The sequence below is a fragment of the Spermophilus citellus genome, assembly GCF_964194105.1.
Source record: "Spermophilus citellus genome assembly, chromosome: 2".
Lineage (NCBI taxonomy): Eukaryota > Metazoa > Chordata > Mammalia > Rodentia > Sciuridae > Spermophilus > Spermophilus citellus.
In genome coordinates, this window is record NC_138183.1 from 203,842,466 (window position 1) to 203,866,386 (window position 23,921).

Here is a 23,921-nt window from a genome sequence, read left to right on the forward strand (position 1 = left end):
TAAAAAGGAAATAAACATCAAAGTATGTGGGCAGTTAAAAAAAAGATACAGATGAGTGAATGATTTTTTTAAAAAAGCAAGATTCAATTACATGGTCTCTAGAAGAGATACACTTTAGTTTTACTATACATAGAGGCTAAAAGTGAAGAATGAAAAAAGATACTCCACGCAAATTGCAATAAAAAAAGAACAAAAGTAGCTATACTTACATCAGATAAAGACTAAGTAAAAAATTGTCAAAAGAGACAAAGAAAGTCAACACATAAAGATAAAAGGGAAAATTGAACAATTATATATATATATATATATATATATATATCTCCTACATTAGAACACCTAAGTATAGAAAGCAAATATTGACAGATCTAAGAGCAGAAATAGGCAGCCATACAAAAATAAGACTTCAATCTCTGCTTACAATAATGAATAGATCTCCCAGACAGAAAAATCAATACAAAAGCAGCAAACATAGGGTTGGGGTTGTGGCTCAATGACAGAGTGCTCGCCTAGCACAGGTGAGGCACTGTGTTGGATTCTCAGCACCACATAAAAATAAATAAATAAAATAAAGGTATGGGTTCAACTGCAACTAAAATAAAAACTTTTAAAAAAATAAGAAAATAGCAAACTTAAACAATACTATACACCAAATTGACATAACAGACATAATATAAAACATTCTACCCAACCACAACAGAATAGACATCATTTTCAAGTGCACACTGACTGCATGCTAGGTTACAAAACAATCATTAGCAAATTTAGAAATACTGAAATCATTCCAAGTCTGTCTCACAATACTTTTATCAACCTCCCCACCTTGGCCATCCTTGGAACATGAGAAGCTTTATTGAATGCCTTAATGAAATCAAATTAGACTGCCTTTAATATTTCTACCTCTATCAGTCTGGCACTGGCTCAACACCTTGCCCATGGTAGACTCTTGCTAAATGTTTGTTGAATTAAATTGAATTCTGTAAATCATCAGCATAATAACCATATGAAAAGGAAACTAGACATGATTCATTGATAAACTGCTTGGGTTCCTACTGCTCATTTGTTCTTTTTTTGGTGTTCTCAGTCAAAATGTAAAAATGGAGCTGAGCTTGTAGCTCAATGGAAGAGCATTAGCCTAGCATGCATGAAGCCCTGGGTTCAATCCTCAGTAACACAAAGAACAAACAAACCAAAAACATTGTCATTAGAATATAACTAAGAAAAAAGAAAAAAAAGAGATCTTATTTCTGGATGGAAAAGCCTGATGTCACATTTCAAAAAATGTACTGGTATACTGTAGCCACAATACCTTAACCTTAGGGAATCACTCAACCTTTGTTTTTTTGTTTTGTTTTGTTTTTTGTTTTTTGGTTTTTTTTTTTTGTTTTTTTTTTTTTTTTTTTTTTGCAGAACTAACAATATCAAATACTTCAAAAGTATTTTTGATCTTACAAAATCTTTTTCCCACAACAAGGTAAAAATGTTACATCAATAATAGCTATGCCTTACCTAAAGCATCAATACTTTTAACACCAAAACATAACTATTAGAAGCACAACAAAATAAACCTAGTTTCTAAAATAGTTATTTGTTTTATTCTAAGATTATTATATTTGGAATTAATCTACAGACCTACTATAATAACAAAAAATACAAAACGGCAATAAACATAAAGTAATTTTTACTGAGGCCTTTTAGTAACAATTCCAAATCCAGAGGCAAGTGATCTTCTTAGCATTTATTGCTTTTAGGTCTACTAATGTCTGAATCATACTAAATTCCCTTCATATATTCAAATAGTTATTTAATTGGTAGGAATACTTATATTAATAAATTATTTATCTACATCATTCTTCTGTGATTTGGATAGTCTGTGTTTTCCTGCTTGACAGAAACTAGTTAGATCACCTTTATTTTTTTTTTTTTTAAACAGAGAGTGAGAGAGGGAGAGAGAATTTTAATATTTATTTTTTAGTTATCGGTGGACACAACATCTTTGTTTGTATGTGGTGCTGAGGATCGAACCCGGGCCGCACGCATGCCAGGCGAGCGCGCTACTGCTTGAGCCACATCCCCAGCCCAGTTAGATCACCTTTAGAAGTTATATCAAAAATTTTGAAGTTCATAATTTTTAATTAATATGCTCCACCACCCACAACATGTTCATACAATTGTCTACTTTGTTTTTATTTCAATATGACTAATATATTATCCATATGTTATGGTTTGGATACATGATGTCCCCCTAAAGTCTATGTGTAAAACAATGAAAGAATGGTCAAAGGTGAAATGATTAGATTATGAGAGTTGTAATCTATTGGTGGACTAATCACTTAAATGAATTAAGTGTGATAATGAGCAGGTAGGGTATGACCGGAGAAAGTAGGTCACTGGAGGGATGTCTTTGGGGTTTATATTTTGTCCCTGGTGAGGAGTCATGTCCTGAATTCCTTTCACCACACCCTCCACCATATACCAAAATATGACCTAGAAATTTAGTTGGCAGGTATTTATTTCCCCAAGAGAAATGAAAATATATTTTCACATAGACTCTTATAAGAATATAAATAGCAGTTTTATTCATTTTAGCCAAACACTGGAAACAGTGCAGATGTCCACCAATAGAATAGAGAAGTAAATTTTGTTCATTTGCACAATGGAAGATTATTCAGCAAAAAAGGGAATAAACTTCTGACAGACATAACAATGTGGATATATCTCCAAAATACTATGCTGAGTTAAAGAAGTCTTACATAAAGGAATACAAGCTCTATGATTCTACACATGAGATATTCTAGAGTGGGCAAAATTAATGTATGGCAGAACAAAATTAGAACAGTGATTGCTTCTAGGTGGGGACAGAAAATGAATGGGAAGGAGCATACAGAAACATCTGGGGATACTAAACTATATTTTGACAGGGAGTTGCAATACAGGATCAATTATTGATACCAACATTATCAGCTATATAACCTTCAGCAAATTACTTAATGTCTCAGTAATTACTTAATATCTAAGCAATGTAATTACTTAAGTCTCAGTAACTTCACTTATCTTATTAGGTTGTGGTAAAAAGTTAATGAAAATAGACCATCAAGTCTGGGGACATAGTATATGATAAACAGTAGCCATTATTACTTGGAATTATGTGTTCCACCTTTCACACAATTAAAGCCAGACTATTATAATACAATCATCTCCTAATTCATATTACAATATCTTTATCAACTTCTTTACTCTTCAAATTTTCATTTTTCTACAGCATTTCAAACACATAATTTAAATAGCAGCAATGAACTGGGATGGGGGCAGAGGAGATGGAAATAATACAACTTTTTGGTAATGGTTAAAAAACTCAGTTTTTCACTGCCCTAAGTGAAATTTTATCCTGTTGTTACTTCTCATTTCCAAAAAAAAGAAGGGAAAAAAAGAAAAAACAGTTTTACTAATTCTAATCTTGAGAGGATTTTGGTTTACTCAAGCTAAGGTTATTTGGTAAAACATCTGTCTTAAAAGGAAAACAAGTAGCATTCTTTTCAAATTCCCTAGAAGACTGTGTGGGACAATTATACAAAGTATCTGTAAAATTCACTCCAGTCCTAATTGCTACTTTCCACTACAAATTCATTTTCTTCTTATTATTTTCCAAGTTTGTTCTGACACTTATTTCTCTCTCTGAGTCTTACTTGGGTTAGCTTAGGCTGGGAAAAACAAAATATGTATTTGTATCCACAACCAAATGTCATTAATTACAAGCAGATTTTTTTGCACTTAAAACTTGTCCCAAAATTAATTATTTAAACAAATTATTTTCCATTTAATTATTTAAACAAGTTATCTTCCATTTCAAGTTCTTAAATCCTTTTCTCTCCCCCCCTCCCTTCCTCCCCCTCCCCTCCCCCTCTCTTCTCTTTCTCTCTCCCCCTCCCTCCCCCCCCCTCCTCCTCCTCCTCCTCCTCCTCCTCCTCCTCCTCCTCCTCATCCTCCTCCTCTTCTTCTTCTTCTCTCTCTCTCTCTCTAATCTGTGGTACTGGAGATTGAACCCAGGAGTACTCTACTCCCGAGCTACAACCCCAGCCTATTTTATTTTATTTTTTGAGACAGGGTCTTACTAAATTGCCCAGGTTGGCCTTCCATCTGTGATCCTCCTACCTCAGTCTCCCAAGCAGCTGGAATTATAGGCACGTGCCACCACATCCAGCTTAAATCTACATTGTAAATCTATGATGATAAAATATTTTTTGGAAGGAAAACAGTTTGATAGGTCAAGTTGTTTTCTTCAAATCATGGTACTAACTGACCTTGTAAATTAACAAAGTACACAGAGAGCTACAAAGGATCAAGAAAAAGATGACATCTACATAAAGGTCTCATCAGTAGAACAGGGGCATTTCTTACCAAGGAAGACACAAATTCTTTCTCCTAACTAGATCTGTTTGGGAAATCACTGAAAAGAGTAGCCTACATAATAAATAATAAATAAAATAAATAAATAAAAGAGTAGTCCACATAATAAATAATCCATAAATTATTATTTACTGTATAGTATGTATTCTGCTAAAATATTCGTATCTCTGCCAAAAGGACTTTGTTTCCCCCAATTCCAAGAATTTCTCTACTTAGAAAATACTGGGATCTATATGGACCAGACCTGCAAAGATATCTATTTCAGTCTGAATAAATCAGATAAATACAAGAAGGAAGACTTAAGGATTTTCAGAACTCAGATTCCAGGTTTCAAATATTTTTAGGATACAATAATGATCAAAGATAAGTAGCAATTAGTTATGTTTTAGAGATAGCATTTGAATTAGGTTTAAAGTCTGATCTCACTGAACTAACCCCTTTGCATCTTCACCTTCATGGAGCTATGCAGTTTCTACTGATAAGTGACTATTTTTCCTAATTAAAATTTCCCCTAAGGAAATGAGTATATTCTTATATTACCTAATTTGTCTCAATCTTTCTAGAAGACTATTTAATAGTCCTCTAAACTATTTAAATGTTCTTTGGCTTTCAGAAACAGCTTTACCCAGAAGTATGTTTCCAAAGCTCTGTGTCCATCTTCTGTGCCTATCTTTGCTTTAGTTTGTGTCCAATACTCTGCTAGCTTCTCTAAACACAGCAGAGAGGCTGCCTTGGCATCCTCAACTTAGAATCCTTAGTCATCCTAATAGAAAAAGTTAGGCTTTGTTCCAAAAAAGAAGATCCAAGGATGGCTCTAATTAATTAGCCCAACTTAAAGCTAGGGGAGTATCGGTAACTAGAAATGACACTTTGCCTGAGACCACAGAAAATAAAAGGCAAGGTTCCCAAAAGAAACTTTCTGAACATAAAATTAATATATGTCTGTAAAACATATATAATCTTTGACTTGGGAGTTCCACTTCCAGGGACTAAAATTTACACCATAATTGTATACCAATCAGTGATTTAATTGCTTTATAAGAATTAACTCATTTAATCTTTGCAACAATTCTATGAGGCAGAAACTATCAGTAATCAATTGTTGATTATTAATGAACTATTGATACTAATCAATTTATTATTATCTCATTTTATGGATACAGAAACTGAGACCAAAAAATTAAGTAACTTGTCTAAGGTCAGACTATTAAGAGGCAAAACCAGGGATCAAACCCAGACCACCTGGCTTCATTTCACACTTTCAACTTTACCACTACTAAACTTTACTACCTCTCTCTTTACTAATCCAAGAAATTAAGAATGAATTCAAGCCAGTCATAGTGGCGCATGCCTGTAATCCCAGTGACTGGGGAGGCTGAGGCAAGAAGATGGCAAGTTTAAAGCCTGCCTCAGCAAATTAATGAGGCCATAAGCAACTCAATGAAACTCTGTCTCTAAATAAAAAAGGGCTGAGGATGTGGCTAAGTGGTTAAGCACCCCTGGGGCAATCCTTGGTACCAAAAAAAAGACAGAAAGAGAGAAATAGAGAATGAATTAAAAAATTTACCTAAGATTCATCATAACACCATTTACAACTGCAGAAATTTGGAAATAACCAAAATGTCTCATCATAAGCGATTCACTGGCAAAGTTACTGTAAGAACATTAAATTGTATATTAAAATGATAAAATACTTGGTTAATAAAAAATAATTTCATTACATAAAATATACAGTATATAAAAATCTGGCAGTTGTTCTTAAAAATACTGCATAAATGAACAGATGTTATGAACTTGTTTTGTAAGAAATAAAATACTAATGATAAAAATATTATACATAAATGCACATAAAAATCTCTAGAAAGATATGTTAAAATGTTACCAGTATGCCACTTTGGTAATACCCCCAGGGGTGGCTAAAATCAAAAAGATACAAAATAAACAAGAGAAAAATTTAAAAATTAAGGTGAGCAACTCTTGACTCCTTAAGAGAACACAAGTAATTTACTGTAGCTGATGCTTACTTATTTGCCAATTACCAACTACTCACATAATTTCCTTGAGTCTTGTAACAATTTCTTCAATAGCTTCAAACCTCATGATCCACAAGCACAAACAACCCTTGGTAAACATAGTGATTTCAACATACCATTTCTTTAAAATTATTCATTTAAAATAGTCCCTAAAGTGAGCTGCTATATAATATGTACATAGAAGAAAAGACTATTTTGTTTTGATTATTTAATTAGGTGCTTTGGTAACTATTAATGTTTAATCATCAGTAGGGAAAAAACAGAAATGTTATATAAGGGAGTAAAATTAAAATGATAGGACAGTTTTCAGAAATCATACAACCTAATTGAACAAATTAAATCAGTCCAGGATCTAGATGTTTTTGGAATCAAACCATTGTTTTTTAAAAACTGTTTCAAGTAACATTCACATTTATGGAGTAAGAAAAATGGTATCATTATTTATTCAGATTAAAATCAAACAGGAAAGATTATAACATGTCAAAAATAAATACACAAGCACATAGCTTTATAGAACTCGTTTTTCTTTTTAAAAATAACAAAAAACATGATGCTTATTTAGCTGTGTTTTGATATATGCATGAATGTTATAACCATGCTTCTAAGTAACATCAATATTTGTCAATGCTAGGATGAGGGGTGGCAAACAGGTACAAAAACAAAGATGTCCCAACCCACACCAGTGTATGTGAGTATCCTTTCTTGTGCAGACTTCTAATATTGCAGACCAATGATGCTGGTGTTTAAGGGTAAGGAATAGAATATCTCCTGAAGCAGTCCTGATACCAATCATACATAAAAGAGACAGATTAGGCTAGGCAAATAATCCATTCTTGTCACCTTAGACCTGACAGGAATGGATTATTTGCCTAGCCCTCACCTAGGTCTAGATGTAAAGAGACATGTTGATACATTGCTGGTGGGACTGCAAATTAGTGCAACCACCCTGGAAAGTAGATTTCTCAGAAAACCTGGAATGGAACTGCCATTTGACCCAGTTTATCCCACTCCTTGATATATACCCAAAATACCTAAAATCAGCCTCACACTGACTCAGCCACATCAATGTTTATAGCAGCTGAATTCACAATAGCTATGGAACCAAGCTAGGTACCTTCCCTTCAACAGATGAATGGATAAAGAAAATGTGGTGTATATATACACAAGGGAATGTTACTCAGCCATAAAGAATGAAATTATGGCACTTAGTAGTAAACAGATGGAACTGGAGACCATCATGCTAAGTGAAATAAGCCAATCCCCAAAAAAAACAAAGGCCAAATGCTCTCTCTGTTGTCTCTGATATGGGGATGCTAACACACAATAAATAGGGGAGGGAAGAATAGAAGTTCAGTAGATTAGACAAAGGGGAATGAAGGGAAGGGATGGGGGATAGAAATAGGAAAGACAGTAAAATGAATCGGACATAACTTTCCTCTATTCAGATAAGAATAAATGACCAGTGTAACTCCATATCATGTTCAACCACAAGAATCGGATCCTAATTAGAATAAGGCATATTCCATGTATGTACATGATACATTCAACATCAAATACATCAAATACAAATAAATCAAAATACATTCTACCATCATGTACATCTGAAAAGAACAAATAAAGTCAAGAGTAAAAAAAAGAGAGAGAGACAAGTTGAAACTGGACATAGTGGTGCACAACTATAATCCCAGCTACTTAGGAGGCTGAGAAAAGAGGATCACAATATCAAGGTCTCTGCAACTTAGCAAGATCCTATCTCAAAAATAAAAAAGGCTGGGGATGTAGCTCAGAGGTAGAACAGTCCTGGGTTCAATCCCTAATACCATAAAAATAAGTAAGACAAGTTGAAAGGAAAAATTACTTTTATCAGATGATGGTAGACCAGAAAATAAGCAGAATGGGTATCTATATCCTTTAAGAAACCACAGCCCCAATAGGAGTAAACTATACCTTGGAAACCTTTTGTTTGTTGGGGTGTGTGTGTGTTTGTGTGTGTGTGCCCTTAGAAAAGTATTTTATTTATTTATTTATTTATTTATTTTTGCAGGGCTGAGGGTTGAAACGAGAGGCACTCTACCACTGAGCTACATCCCCAGCACTGTTTATATATACATAAATTTTTTTGAGACAGGGTCTTGCTAAGTTAGCCAGACTGCCTGGGCCTCCTGACTAGCTGGAATTATAGGCATGTACCACTGTTTCCAACTAGAAAAGTCTTATTTCAGCCTTGTTTCAGCTGTGTCTCAGAAGATAAAGGGAAAATTTATTTGGTACAGGATGATAGTTAGGTGGGAATGTTAAGAAAAAGTAGTAACTTTATGAGCTGGAATAGAGAAATGGAAGAATTAAAGTTGGGGGTTAAGCAGACCTTTCCCTTGTGGAGGCTTTCTGTCCACTGTAAATTCTGAAAGACTAGGGTTTCATTTCATTAAAAGTTCTAGAACTGGGAATGGTTGTACATGCCTGTAATCCCAGCAACTCCAGAGGATAAGGTAGGAGGGTTGCAAGGTTGAGACCATCCTCAGAAAGTTAGCAAGGCCCAAAGCAACTCAGTGAGACCTTGTCTTTAAATAAAAAGGGGTAGGGATGTAGTTCAGTGGTAAAGCACCCCTGGATTCAACCCCAGTACTAAAAAATAAAATAAGAAACTAGAAAATTTCCATACAGGTACTTAGAACCAAATTCACTGGGACAAAGTCACAGTGGTACTATAGTCAAGAAGGCAGGAGCTTTTGGTAATGTTTGAAATTTTTGTAACAAATATGTATTACTACAATAAGTAAGATATAAAAGAGTTTAGCAATAGGGAGGTCAGTTAAAGCAATATGCAAAGGAATATGCAGGAACATGTATCAGAAATGTGCAACAGAACCACAACGGTTGAGTCAAGCTGAACAGAAAAACAGATATGAGGGGCTGGGGCTAGAGCTCAGTGGTAGAGCATTTGCCTAGCATGTATGCAGCACTGGGTTCAATTCTCAGCACTGCATATAGATAAACGAATAAAGTAAAGGTCTATCAACATCTAAAAAATTAAAAAGAAAGAAAGAAAGAAAAGAAAAAGGAAATATTTTAAAAAGAAAGAAAAGAAAACCAGATATGCACAGAGACAGAAGGTATAGCTCAGTGGTAGGCTGGGGTTAGTATGCAGCAAGACTCTGGATTTGATCACCAACACACACAAAAAAGAAAAGAAAAATAGTAAGCGGAGATTCTAAACAATATGGCACAAAAAAATCAAGAGCCAGGCTTCTGGATCAGTGAAAAAGTAAGTTTATAAGGAGATGAAGTCAAGATGTGAGTAAAAGCGAGAAGAAATGCTACACGCCTGTGATCCCACAGGAAGATCACAAATTCAAGGCCAGCCTGGGTAAGACACTGTCTCAAAATAAAAAAATCAAAAGTGCTGGGCCTGGTGACTTCAGGAGGCTGAGACAGAAGAACTGCAAGTTCAAAACCAGCCTCAGCAAATCAGCAAGGCCCTGAGCAACTTTGCAAGACTCTATCTCAAAACAAATAAATTAATTAAGAGGGCTAGGGATATGGCTCAGTCATTAAGTGACCCTGGCTTTAATCCCCCATACCAAAAAAAAAAAAAAAAGCTGGAAATGTAGCTCGGTGGTAAAGCACACCTGGGTTCATTCCCTACTACCTAATAATAGTAATAATAATAATGAACTTTTAAAAGAAATTAAATATATTGGACTACATAAAATTTATGCAGCATGACACAGGACATGCATTTATCAAACTGATAGTCAGCCCTAAGTATTCTGGGTTCCACATTCAACAACACTTGCAAATTTAACCAACTACAGATTGACAATATTCAGGAAAAAAATATTTTGTCTGTACTGAACATATACAGACTTTTCTTGTTAGTATACCCTAAGTGATACAGTATAACAACTATTTATATAGAATTTACATTGTATTACTTAAGTAATCTAGAGATGATGGAGGTTATATGTAGGTTATATGCAAATATTCATTTCATATAAGGGACTTGAGTATCTTCAGATTTTGGTGTCCTGAAGTCGGGGGAGGCATCCTGGAACCAATCCCCCATGGATACCAAGAGACAACTGTATAATGTTCTGAAATCATTATCCTAATTATCAAATCCATGAGCTTATTTTAGCCTTCATTATACACATCATCTTCAGAACATTTCATACTTATTTACTATTTTATCTTCCTGAAAATTTGGCACACCCTGGGCTTCGATGATACCACACAATCTTTGTTCTCTTTCCTGGTTGTTCAGTTTCCTGGCTGCTACTACTTTATCTACCTCTTGAATATTGATTTTTCTCTGGGTTCAACCATTATGTCACTTCTCTTCTCATTCTATATATTTCCTAAGGAATCTCATTCTTTTCTTCATATCTGACAAACAACTAGCTATTGAAAATTGTCAAATCTCTAATCTTCACCTCTGTCTTTACCACCTGACATATATTTACAACACCCAAATGGTATCTCTATCTTGATTAGCATTTCATCCAAATTCATTCCTTCTCCTTAATGCTTTAATTGCATTTATAGTATCATTACCCACTCATTACTCAGGCTAGAGATTTTGTTATCCCCAACTATTCTTCCTACTTTACTCCTCATACTCATTCATTACTAAATTTTGCTAATTTGAGCTTTCAAATTTCTCTAGCATCCATAAACTCCTTTCTATTTTCACTGTAAATGCTCCAGAATTCTGATACTGGTCTTTCTGTCTCTTGTTCACTGCCATTTGAGTTACTTTTCTAGGTTAATTCTTGCTTTTCAAAAATTCATTTCAAAAACCTCACTATCTACAAAGTCAATGCTAAATTCTACAAAGCTTTTCACAGCCTGATCCCAATCATTTCAACATCAAAGCTGACCTCCATTTCCAACTACACTACTCTCCATTACTGTAACAGGATACACACATACTTCCACATTTTTCTCTCTGCCTATAATCTCTATCCTCTTTTCCATATAGCAAAGGCTTATTCATCATTCTCAACCTGGTTTAAACATCACCTCTCATAAGAAGTCTTCTCTTTCTCTCAGGAAAATAGGTCTAACTTCTTATCATTACTTCTTACTTCAAGACTTCCTCCACTAAGTTAAAAATATTTTTCTTTTTCTTTTTTTTAAGACATTTGAACTCCTGAACTCAAGTAATCCTCCTACCTCCTGAATCTCCTCACGAGCTGAAACTACATACCCAGCTCTGAAACTCACCTATTTATTCATTTATTTACTGGCCTCACACTTGGCACAATGACTATAAAGTGATAAATATTTTTCATCAATTAATCCAAAACATTTCTTGACAGTCTGTAAGAAAAACAATAACCAGGGCTAGCATGTGTGAGAGGCACTGGGTTCAATTCTCAGCATCACATACAAATAAATAAAGTTCTATCAACAACTGAAAAATAATAATAATTTTTAAATTAAAAAAAACAACAATAACCAGGAAATCCCAACTCCTTCAATATAGATTGGGGATGAGAAAGGAACCCTGAACTATGTATTCCAATGGTTTAATAATAATCAAATATCCATTTTTAAATGGATAGTCTTATGGGGCTGGCCTAGGTGTAACTCACTGGTACAGTGTGTGCTCAATATGCACAAAGCCCTGGGTTCAATCACATACATACACATACACACACACACACACACACACACAAACCCAGCTGTGGTAGTACATGCCTATATCCCAGTTACTCAAGAGGCTGTAGCAGAAGGATCCCAAGTTCCAGATCAGTCTGTACAACTTAACAAGAGTCTACCTCAAAATGAAATTTTAAAAATAAGGGCTGCCAGGCACGGTGGGGCAGACCTATAATCTCAGCAACTCAGGAGGCTGAGGAAGGAGGATCACAAGACCAGCCTCAACAATTTAGTGAGGTCCTAAGCAATTTAGTGAGACCCTGTCTCAAAAATAAAATTAAAAGGGTTGGGGATGTGGTTCAGTGGGAAAGTACCCCTGGATTAAATCGATGGTAACAAAAAAAATGGGGGGGATGGCAGGGAGGGTGTAGTTCAGTGGTAAAACTATTGCCTAAGCACGGAGGCCCTGGATTCAATTCTCAGGGAAAAAAAAAGAAAAAGTCTCAAAACATGGTATTTTAGGTATTATACATAAATTTTCCTTTTGGCCTACCTCACCTATAATATACTACTTAAATAAAACCAATTAAGTACCTACGAAGTATTTCAAATGCTTTCTCTAATATATGTGAATACTTTGATTTGAAAATACAAGAACCTCAAATGATTATCAAACTTAACTCTAGGTTAAATAAAATCTAGAAAAGTAGATTATTTCTAAATTTATTAATGGAAAGCAGAAGTAAGGAAAAAATAAATGAAAGTAAAGGCATGTAGGGAATGAATACAATAGTCATCAATTTTATTTGACAAATCTCTGCTGAGGGCCATTACCAAGTAGGAATGACGCATTCGAAATTTCCTTGCCAGCATACCCCATGTTAAATGACTTGCCTTGGAATTTCGCTGTTGACATTGCATGTAAGGTGACCTTGCTCAAGGAAGGCGGATCTGGGTTTAGAGCTGATCAGGTTTGAGGAAGTATCCCAGTCCTTGGGTTTAGGGCGTTCCCAGTTTAAGACCTTGGATTTTAGGGAAGTTCGATGTTGAGGATTATTGCTGCTGGAATTAGGGCGTTCCTGCTGCCTGAGCTCCCGTTGAGTTGTTGAGTTCTCGTGAGATTCAGAGAGCACTTTGGGAAGAAAGTCTCGTGGAGTAGGTGAATTGGGTGGCAGCAGAACTGGGATTGCCCCAGAACGTGTGTGGAGACCGGTGTGAGTTCAGGAATAAAGAATTGCTGTTTGAATCTACAAAGCTGTGGTGGCTCGTGATTCTGTGCCCAGCCAAGACTGCGGCAAATCTCAGTGTAACTAAAAGTAAAAATAGTTGGCTAAATAACTATCTACTAGAAACAAATATTTCTAATTATTCTGTGCAGACATAAAGTCTGGAAAATAAAGTCTTAATTTCAAATTATCAAAATCAAAATAGCTATTTTTAAAAAAGAGGGAGAGGGGGTTCAAACTATGTTTTCCTAAACAGGAGAGCAGCATCATAAAAACACAAAACTGGAAAAAAGTAAATGTCCAAAAATAAAGTGAATGATGAAGTTAAACTGATATTTACACAAGATGTAATAATTCCACCACTGAAGATTATGTTCTTCTGAAATTTTATAGCATAAAAGTTTCCTGGGGCTGGTGTTGTGGCTCAGTGGTAGAGCGCTTACCTAGCATGTTTGAGGCACTGGGTTCGATCCTCAACAACACATATAAATAAATAAAAAATTGACGTATATCAACAACTAAAAAAAAATTTTTTTTTAAATTTTCTTATGTTGCACTGCTCAGAAGCAGAAAGCACCTGCCTACCTTGGTTCCATCCCCAGTAACAAAACAACAACAACAACAAATCCTTACACCACCAATATGGAGTTGAGTATCTTTTATCTTCCTTATAGCTTTTTTCAAATTAAACCTTTTATTTTGAGGTATTGTAGATTTACAGTTGTAAAGCCGGGGTTGGTATTGGTTACTCAGGAGGCTGAGGCAGGAGGATCAAAAGTTCAAGGCCAGTTTGGGCAACTTAGCAAGACCCTGTCTCAAAACAAACAAAAAACAACAACAAAAAAAAAACCCAACTGGGGACATAGCTCAATGGTATAGGGCCCTGGGTAAACACACATACACACAAAGAGCTGTCAGAAATGAAACCATGTACCCTTTACTTAGTTTTCCTTAATTGTAACATCTTACAAAATCATAGCACAATACCATCACTAGCATACAAACTTTATTGTAAGTCACCATTCTTACTTGGATCTCCCCTAACAAATGTATTCATTTCTTTGTATGAGTGGTATTTAGTTCTCCAAAATTTCATCACATATGGAACTTCATGTATCTACCATCCAGTGAAGATACAAACCAGTTCTATCATTACAAAAAAACCCTTTCTGTTGCCCTTTTATAAACATATCTCCCCTCTCCTTTGTTTTTTCCATATTTTTAACAACTGTGTGTCCACTCGATATACATTTGTTAAATACTAAGTGTCAGGTACTCTGCTTTCTATGTAATTTGAATAGCACATGCTAACTCTTTTTTTTTCCACTTTTTAAAAGCAAATTTTCAAGACAGTGTTTTTTCTTTCAATTAATTTTAAAATAGATACATCAATAACCTCAACTGAATGGAAAAGGCACTTTAGTAATTCCAGGAACTCTTGTATTAAATGTATACGTTCCAGTAACATATCATAGTATGATTAACTTTCAGAGAGAGCTGGATAATAAAATTATATTAGTGCCTGAAGAAAACTACATAATAAAGGCCTGCAGAATCAATTAGATTGAATCTTCAATTGTAATTTAAATAAATTAAAAAACAAAAGATTTTGTAGATTTTCTTTCAGTAAGTTTTTACAGAAGAAGACTATAACCACAAATCAAAAGCAACCCTGAGTTCAATCTCTAGTATTAAAAAACAAAAACAGGGGCTGGGTTTGTGGCTCAGTGGTAGAGCACTTGCCCAGCATGTGTGAGACACTGGGTTGGATTCTCAGCAACACATATAAATAAATAAAAAAAATAAAGGTCCATCAACAACTAATAAAAATATTTTTTTATTGTTGGTTGTTCAAAACATTACATAGTTCTTGACATATCATATTTCACATTTTGATTCAAGTGGGTTACGAACTCCCATTTTTACCCCATATACAGATTGCAGAATCACATCAGTCACACTTTCACTGATTTACATATTGCCATAGTAGTGTCTGTTGTATTCTGCTGCCTTTCCTATCCTCTACTATCCCCCCTCCCCTCCCCTCTTCTCTCTCTACCCCCTCTACTGTAATTCATTTCTCCCCCTTGTATTATTTTTCCCTTTCCCCTCACTTCCTCTTGTATGTAATTTTGTATAACCATGAGGGTCTCCTTCCATTTCCATGCAATTTCCCTTCCCTCTCACTTTCCCTCCCACCTCTTATCCCTGTTTAATGTTAATCTTCTTCTCATGTTCTTCGTCCCTACTCTGTTCTTAGCTACTCTCCTTATATCAAAGAAGACATTTGGCATTTGTTTTTTAGGGATTGGCTGGCTTCACTTAGCATAATCTGCTCTAATGCCATCCATTTCCCTCCAAATTCTATGATTTTGTCATTTTTTAATGCAGAGTAATACTCCATTGTGTATAAATGCCACATTTTTTTTATCCATTCATCTATTGAAGGACATCTAGGTTGGTTCCACAGTCTTGCTATTGTGAATTGTGCTGCTATGAACATCGATGTAGCAGTGTCCCTGTAGCATGTTCTTTTTAGGTCTTTAGGGAATAGATTGAGAAGGGGTATAGCTCAGTCAAATGGTGGTTCCATTCCCAGCTTTCCAAGAAATCTCCATACTGCTTTTCAAATTGGCTGCACCAATTTGCAGTCCCACCAACAATGAGCAAGTGTACCCTTTTCCCCACATCCTCTCCAGCACTTGTTGTTGTTTGACTTCCTAATGGCTGCCAATCTTACTGGAGTGAGATGGTATCTTAGGGTGGTTTTGATTTGCATTTCTCTGACTGCTAGAGATGGTGAGCATTTTTTCATGTGCTTGTTGATTGATAGTATGTCCTCCTCTGAGAATTGTCTGTTCAGGTCCTTGGCCCATCTGTTGATTGGGTTATTTGTTATCTTATTGTCTAATTTTTTGAGTTCTTTGTATACTCTGGATATTAGGGCTCTATCTGAAGTGTGAGGAGTAAAGATTTGTTCCCAGGACGTAGGCTCCCTATTTACCTCTCTTATTGTTTCTTTTGCTGAGAAAAAACTTTTTAGTTTGAGTAAGTCCCATTTGTTGATTCTAGTTATTAACTCTTGTGCTATGGGTGTCCTATAGAGGAATTTGGGGCCCGACCCCACAGTATGTAGATCGTAGCCAACTTTTTCTTCTATCAGACGCTGTGTCTCTGATTTGATATCAAGCTCTTTGATCAATTTTGAGTTAACTTTTGTGCATGGCGAGAGAAAGGGATTCAGTTTCATTTTGATGCATATGGATTTCCAGTTTTCCCAGCACCATTTGTTGAAGATGCTATCCTTCCTCCATTGCATGCTTTTAGCCCCTTTATCAAATATAAGACAGTTGTAGTTTTGTGGATTGGTTTCTGTGTCCTCTATTCTGTACCATTGGTCCACCCGCCTGTTTTGGTACCAGTACCATGCTGTTTTTGTTACTACTGCTCTGTAGTATAGTTTGAAGTCTGGTATTGCTATACCGCCTGATTCACACTTCCTGCTTAGCATTGTTTTTGCTATTCTGGGTCTTTTGTTTTTCCATATGAATTTCATGATTGCTTTATCTATTTCTACAAGAAATGCCATTGGGATTTTGATTGGCATTGCATTAAACCTATAGAGAACTTTTGGTAATATCGCCATTTTGATGTTAGTTCTGCCTATCCATGAACAGGGTATATTTTTCCATCTTCTAAGATCTTCTTCTACTTCTCTCTTTAGGGTTCTGTAGTTTTCATTGTATAAGTCTTTCACCTCTTTTGTTAGGTTGATTCCCAAGTATTTTATTTTTTTTTGAGGATATTGTGAATAAAGTGTTTTTCCTCATTTCCATTTCAGAGGATTTGTTGCTGATATACAGGAATGCCTTTGATTTATGCGTTTTGATTTTATATCCTGCCACTTTGCTAAATTCATTTATTAGCTCTAATAGTTTCTTTGTAGACCCTTTTGGGTCTGCTAGGTATAGAATTATGTCATCTGCAAATAGTGATAATTTAAGTTCTTCTTTTCCTATTTTTATGCCTTTAATTTCTTTCGTCTAATTGCTCTGGCCAGTGTTTCGAGAACTATGTTGAACAGAAGTGGTGAGAGAGGGCATCCCTGTATTGTTCCAGATTTTAGAGGGAATGCCTTCAATTTTTCTCCATTCAGAATGATGCTAGCCTGAGGCTTAGCACAGATTGCTTTTACAATGTTGAGGTATGATCCTGTTATCCCTAGTTTTTCTAGAGTTTTGAACATAAAGGGATGCTGTACTTTGTCGAATGCTTTTTCTGCATCTATCGAGATGATCATATGGTTCTTAATTTTAAGTCTATTGATGTGGTGAATAACATTTATTGATTTCCATATATTGAACCAGCCTTGCATCCCAGGGATGAATCCTACTTGATCATGATGCACAATTTTTTTGATATGTTTTTGAATCCGATTCGCCAGAATTTTATTGAGGATTTTTGCATCTAGGTTCATTAGAGATATTGGTCTGTAGTTTTCTTTCTTTGAAGTGTCTTTGTCTGGTTTAGGAATCAGGGTGATGTTGGCCTCGTAGAATGAATTTGGAAGTTCTCCCTCTTTTTCTATTTCCTGAAATAGCTTGAAAAGTATTGGTATTAGTTCCTCTTTAAAGGTTTTGTAAAACTCTGCTGTATACCCATCCGGTCCTGGGCTTTTCTTAGTTGGTAGTCTTTTGATGGTTTCTTCTATTTCTTCAATTAATATTGGTCTGTTTAGGTTGTCTATATCCTCCTGACTCAATCTGGGCAGATCATATGACTTAAGAAATTTATCAATGCCTTCACTATCTTCTATTTTATTGGAGTATAAGGATTCAAAATAATTTCTGATTATCTTCTGTATTTCTGAAGTGTCTGTTGTGATGTTGCCTTTTTCATCCCGTATGCTAGTAATTTGAGTTCTCTCTCTTCTTCTCTTTGTTAGCATGGCTAAGGGTCTGTAGATTTTATTTATTTTTTCAAAGAACCAACTTTTAGTTTTGTCAATTTTTTCAATTGTTTCTTTTGTTTCGATTTCATTAATTTCAGCTCTGATTTCAATTATTTCTTGCCTTCTACTTCTTTTGCTGTTGTTTTGCTCTTCTTTTTCTAGGATTTTGAGATGAAGTATGAGATCATTTATATAAATAAATAAATAAATAAATAAATAAATAAATAAATAAAGGTCCATCAACAACTAATAAAAATATTTTTTAAAAAAAACTAGAAAAGGGCTGGGGATGTGGCTCAAGCGGTAGCGCGCTCGCCTGGCATGCATGTGGCCCAGGTTCGATCCTCAGCACCACATACAAACAAAGATGTTGTGTCCGCCGAAAACTAAAAAATAAATATTAAAATTCTCTCTCGTCTCTCTCTTTAAAAAAAAAATTGAACAGTTCACTTTTAAGTTTTTTGTTTTATTTGTTTTCTGTGTCTTCATACGTGTACTTAGGGTAATGATGTCCATCTCATTCCACTGTCTTTCCTACCTCCCAGCCCCCTTCTTTCCCCTACTTTTAAGTTTTAACAGTGAAATTTATTGCACGTAAATTATATTTGAATAAACTACAAAAAATCATCCCAAATAGGAAAAAAATTATACATTTCACTATTGAGATTATGCAATCTATACAATTTCTAGATTTTATTACTAAAACAAAAATCTTCTTTGCTGTGAGAAGGGGAGTATCCTGGGGCAGAAGCTTGTAGGATTCCAATTGAGCTTAAAAAAAAAAAAAAATCATCTATGTGAAAAGAAACTGACCAAAGCAGACTACACTGAGTCAGAGCCTGTGGGTCAAAGCAGAAAGATCAAACCAGTATGTAGCACTGAGGTACAGACACATTCAGAGGATGTCTTCACTAGGAAGCAGCCCAACGAAGGAGGTAAGAGCCTGAATAGGTGAGAAGCATGTACAAAGACAGGCAGGAGACAAATCTGGGGAGTAGGTTAGGAAAGCCCTGTGCTAAGTCAGAGTATGCTGGAAGGCCCTGTACTGAGGCATCCATCCTACTATGGGCTCTTGGATCATGACAGGGCTGGAGTTGAGGGAAGAAGAGATAAAATGAAGAACCTAAGCATTAGCAGGAAAAGGGGATGGGAGTGAAGAAGAAAGATCAGTTATAGGGCTGGGGTTGGGGGTGGCAGTGGCAATGCTTGTCTAGCATGTGTGAGACCATGGGTTTAATTCCTGGCACAGCAAAAAAATAAAAAGGTTGGTTTAAATGGAGAAACCAAACAAATAGGTAAACATATTAAGGATAATGAAAGCCAGAAAGCCAGATAACTTGCTGTCTATGAAGAACATTACAACCTGAAAAAGGAGAAAACTAGATTGGATCCTGGAGTGTTAAACTAAAATCAGAGGTATCAGGGTGAATTCAATTTTCATTATGTAAAGAAATATAGAAGGGCTGGGGGTACAGCTCAGTTGGTAGAGTCCTTATTTCGCAAGCACAAGGCCCTGGGTTCAATCCCCAGCACATGTGAGACACTGGGTTGGATTCTCAGCAACACATATAAAAGCAAATTTAACGACAGCAACACATATGAAAGGAAGAAAGGAAGAAAGGAAGAAAGAAAGAAAGAAAGAAAGAAGCAAGCAAGCAAATGTGTATGTGTGATACATACATATATTTCCCAGATCCAACCATGAACAACCTTTCAGCAATATGACAGTGGCACTGAAAAATTTCATTCTCCATTAAAGGGAATCAGGATCCCTAGAGAAACGGCTAATGGCTAATTCCAGGGCCAAGACAAGGAAGTACAAGATAAGCTATGGGGCAGGGCCTCAGTGGTAGAGTGCTGGTCCAGCATGCAGGAGGCCCCTAGGTGAGATTCACCAAAGAAACAAGGGGGAAAAATAAATAATCCAGGAAATCTTTTTTTTTTTTTTTTTTTTTTGGTGGTACTGCAGATTAAACCCAGGTGCCCTATACCACTGAGCTATACCCCAGACTTTTATATTTTGAAACAGTCTTGCTCATTTGCCAAGGTTGGCCTTGAACTTGTGATCCTCCTACCACAGCCTCCTGAGTAGCTGGGATAACAAGCATTTGCCACCACACCAGCCCAGGAATATCTTATGACCAAAAGTAAAAATACACTAAAAAAATGATAAGGACATGTCATAAAGATAAAACAAAACAAAACAAAAAAACAGCTGTATGGGCTATCACTGGCCAAATGAGAAATAATTTGAACACCAAAATAAATATTGGTATGGCCTGAATGTTTATAACCCCCCCCAAAAAAAATTCACCCCAACGTGATGATACTAGGAAGTGATGGTACTAGGTCATGGGGGTGGAGCCCTCATAAATGGGATTAGTTCCTCTATTAAAGAGATCCCAGAAAGCTCATTTGCCCTTTAGGTCATGTGAGGTTAAAGTGAAAACATGGCTATGAGGAAGTAAACCCTCATTGGAAACCAAATCTGCAGGAGCCTAAATCTTGAACTTTCAGTGTTTAGAACTTTAAGAAATAAATTTCTGTCATTTATACATTGCTCAGTTTAAGATATTTTTGTTAAAGTAACAGATTAAAACAAACTGTAATAGAATATAATCCACTAATAAACAAGAAAACCATGAATTCATAGATGTCGATAAATGAATCCATCAAATTTTGTTGAGGAACAAGTATTTACATAGTTTCACAGTACTCCTCACAAAAACTATTAACTTCACAGTGGAGAAACCTGACAGATACTGAGATTCAAAGTGAAAATCACCAATAATGAAGTGAAACTGTGCACCACCTAACTGGATGCAGTGAGCATCATTTCTGTGATATTCTTGTCCAAGTGCATAATCTATATTGGATCTAACCACGAGAGAACAGACAATTCTAAAATGAAGAAAATTCTACAAAATAACAAAACTGTAATCATTAAAAGTGCCAAGGTCACAGAGAAGAGGCAGGAACTGTTCCAGATTGAAGGAGACTAAAGAAACATATCAAATGCAACCCATAATTATGCAAGGATCCTTTTGCCAGTAAAGAAATTAACAGCACAATCAACAAAATAACTAGATATTGTACTGTATCAATATGAATTTCCTATTTTGATGCTTGTACTGTGATTATGTAGGAAAATATAATCTTTGGAGAAAATGCACACTAAAGCATACTGGGGTGACAGGTTACTAGTTCAATAGCTTCCTTCTAAATTATGCAGGGAAAAAAATTCTTTGTACCATACTCGCAACTTTTCTTCAAGTTATGATTGTTTAAAAATGTTGGGGTGGGAGGAGAAGTTGGGCATGGTGGTACATGCCTGTAATCCCAGCTACTTAGAAGGCTGAGGCAAGAGGATACAAGTTCCAGACCAACCTGAGCAATTTATTGAGACCCTGTGTCAAAATAAAAATGTAAAAGACTCGAGTGTAGCTCAGTGGTAAAGTGCCTCTGGGTTCAATCTCCAGTGGGGGAAGTGGGGAGGGGAGGCAGAACAATGTCACTAAAAACTAAACAAGGTTAAAAACAGGCTGGGATTGTAGCTGGGTGAAGCCCTTGCCTAGAATGCACAAGACCCTAAATTTGATCCCAGATCACAAAGGTTAAAAACAAAAGTGTCTCCTATCACACTTAATCTTGATAGGAGACACTAAACTAGGCAAAATTATTAGGAAATAAATGAAATTTTGAAACCAGGAGACACTCTAAATATAGCCCAGCCCCTTCTGTTAAGTAACTGAGAGGTGAAAGATGAAAGATTCCCACTAAAAGAGGTGAAGTTCTTAGGACAGCAATAATGAGAAGGGCAATGGACCATCAAGAGTGGGTGGAACAATGGTATACTGACACTACTATGACCAACAGCAAAACACAATCTCAGAATCTCCTCTGAAAAATGAAGGAGATAGAACTGATATGTAAAATTCCTTGCCAGTGTGAGGCTGGAATTACCCTGGGGGGGAAAAAGTGCTTCCCCAGTTCAGTTTTTTATCACATTGTTTACCTACATAGTCATACAAAGGAATGCAAACAAAAATAAACGTGCATGGACCTTTAACTCTCTTAAATTGTGAAAGTCCATCAATTAAAATATAAAATGCAATGAATTGACCAAATTGCTCCTTGAAGAAAATTTTATGACGACTGAAGAGAACAATTAAAACACACATTAAAGTGAAACATCATTATCTCCAGCGATGGGGCAGGATGCCTTTAATGAAATGACCGTCACGTCTGTCCTGAAAAAAACGGGCACCATTTCTCAGAAATGTTTAAAAGTTCAAAGATCCGTTCCCATTCGCCGGTACCACGCGTTCAGAGGAGCGGTTATTATAGGCCCCCAACAACGCGCTGGACTCTCAGCACTTCCTTTTGGAGAAGACAGCCCCCTGCGTCACTCGTTACTCACTCAGGATGCAGAGCAGAAGTTTATCCCTGAGGAACTTAATACAGTCGGCTCCCGCCCTCCCAACCCTGCGGTCCAGGGCCCAATCCCGCTGGCACGAGGGCGCTACCCTGGTCCCCGGGCGCCTCCAGAGAGAGGGTCGCGGCCCCCAGCCTGGCCCGAGGCTGGCCCGCCCTGGGCCCGGCCGGCGCGGCCTCCCCATCCCCGCCCGCGTCGTGCGGGTGCCCCATGCCCAACGCGAGGCTGGGCCGCGCCAACAAGGCCCGCGGCCGCCCGCCGGCTCCGCCGCTGCCTCCCGACCCGGGCCTCCCCGCCTCCCAGCCGCGACGCCCGGCCCCGCTGAGCCCACTGGACAGCGGCCGGGGGGGCGGAGGCAAGGAGGCCCGGGGGCGGCGCCCGCCCCACACCCTTACCTGGCTTCTCGTGGTCGTAGCCTACCACAATGAAGTAGTCAGCCAGTCGGGCCATGGCCGCCGCCGCCGCGCCCGGGAAGCGGATCCCCGTCGCCGCCCTCGCCGCCGCCGCCCACCCGGCCCGGGAGGGCTCAGCATTTTCCCTGCAGCGGCAGCAGCGGCAGCGGCAGCACTTCAGCCATGTTTGACAACCGAGGCGTGCTCTGCGCCTGCGCCGCGCCTGGCGCCCGCTCCTCCCCCGCCCCCACCCGGACGGGCTCTGTGGCCCCGAGCCGAGGCTGCGAGCCCACCCCCACCCTCGGCGGGCAGCTCCGGCCGCGATCTCGGGAGTGGGCGGCTGGGCGTATCCCAGCCACCAGCTGCCACTTGAGCTGCGGGATGTGACTTTGAGGCCTCCGTGCCACTTAGCGGTACCCCTTTCCTATTTTTCCTAAAGCGAGGGTCTATTCTTTTTTTTTTTTGAGGGGGAGGGGACTTGGAGAGTTGAGGGGTCCCTTGGAAAGTTTTCTCTCTTCTGCTTACTACCACCACCAGCAAAGATGAGATTCTCCCGCCCTCGGCTGGAAGCTTGGAATTTGCACCGCCAGGGTTTTTGCTGCACGTTTCCTGTTTATGTTGTGCAGATGGGAATTTTAGAAACATGCCAACGAGCAAGCGAGGGAGGGAGAGGCTTTTGAGCAATCTTAAGTCGCCTCGGGTTTCATTGCTGGTTGGGCCGGGGGCGGTCAGCCTGGGCTTCCCCCGGAGCACCCGGGGGAGCAGGATTCCACCCAGGAACGCGGCTTCCCCGGGATCCTCCTGTACTGTGCCGGTCTCTCCCTCTCCCTGGGGATCCCCGCCTGCTTCGGCTTGCTTCCTTTTCAGTGGTCTCAG

General features: G+C 37.5%; 1 protein-coding gene across 8 annotated transcripts in view; it reads right to left on the reverse strand.

Moving 5' to 3' along the window:
• SBF2 (SET binding factor 2) overlaps positions 1–23,290 on the reverse strand; it is a 438,265-nt gene extending 414,975 nt beyond the window's left edge. For 2 of the 8 annotated variants that reach the window (XM_081280887.1, XM_081280893.1), the window contains exon 1: positions 23,049–23,290. In XM_081280887.1, coding sequence (XP_081137013.1) covers positions 23,049–23,103 — 55 coding nt within the window. In that variant the 5' untranslated portion in view covers positions 23,104–23,290. The remainder of the gene's footprint in view (positions 1–23,048) is intronic. The other 6 variants (XM_081280888.1, XM_081280886.1, XM_081280889.1 and 3 more) reach the window with 4 other exon arrangements.
• Positions 23,291–23,921: the final 631 nt, after the last annotated feature.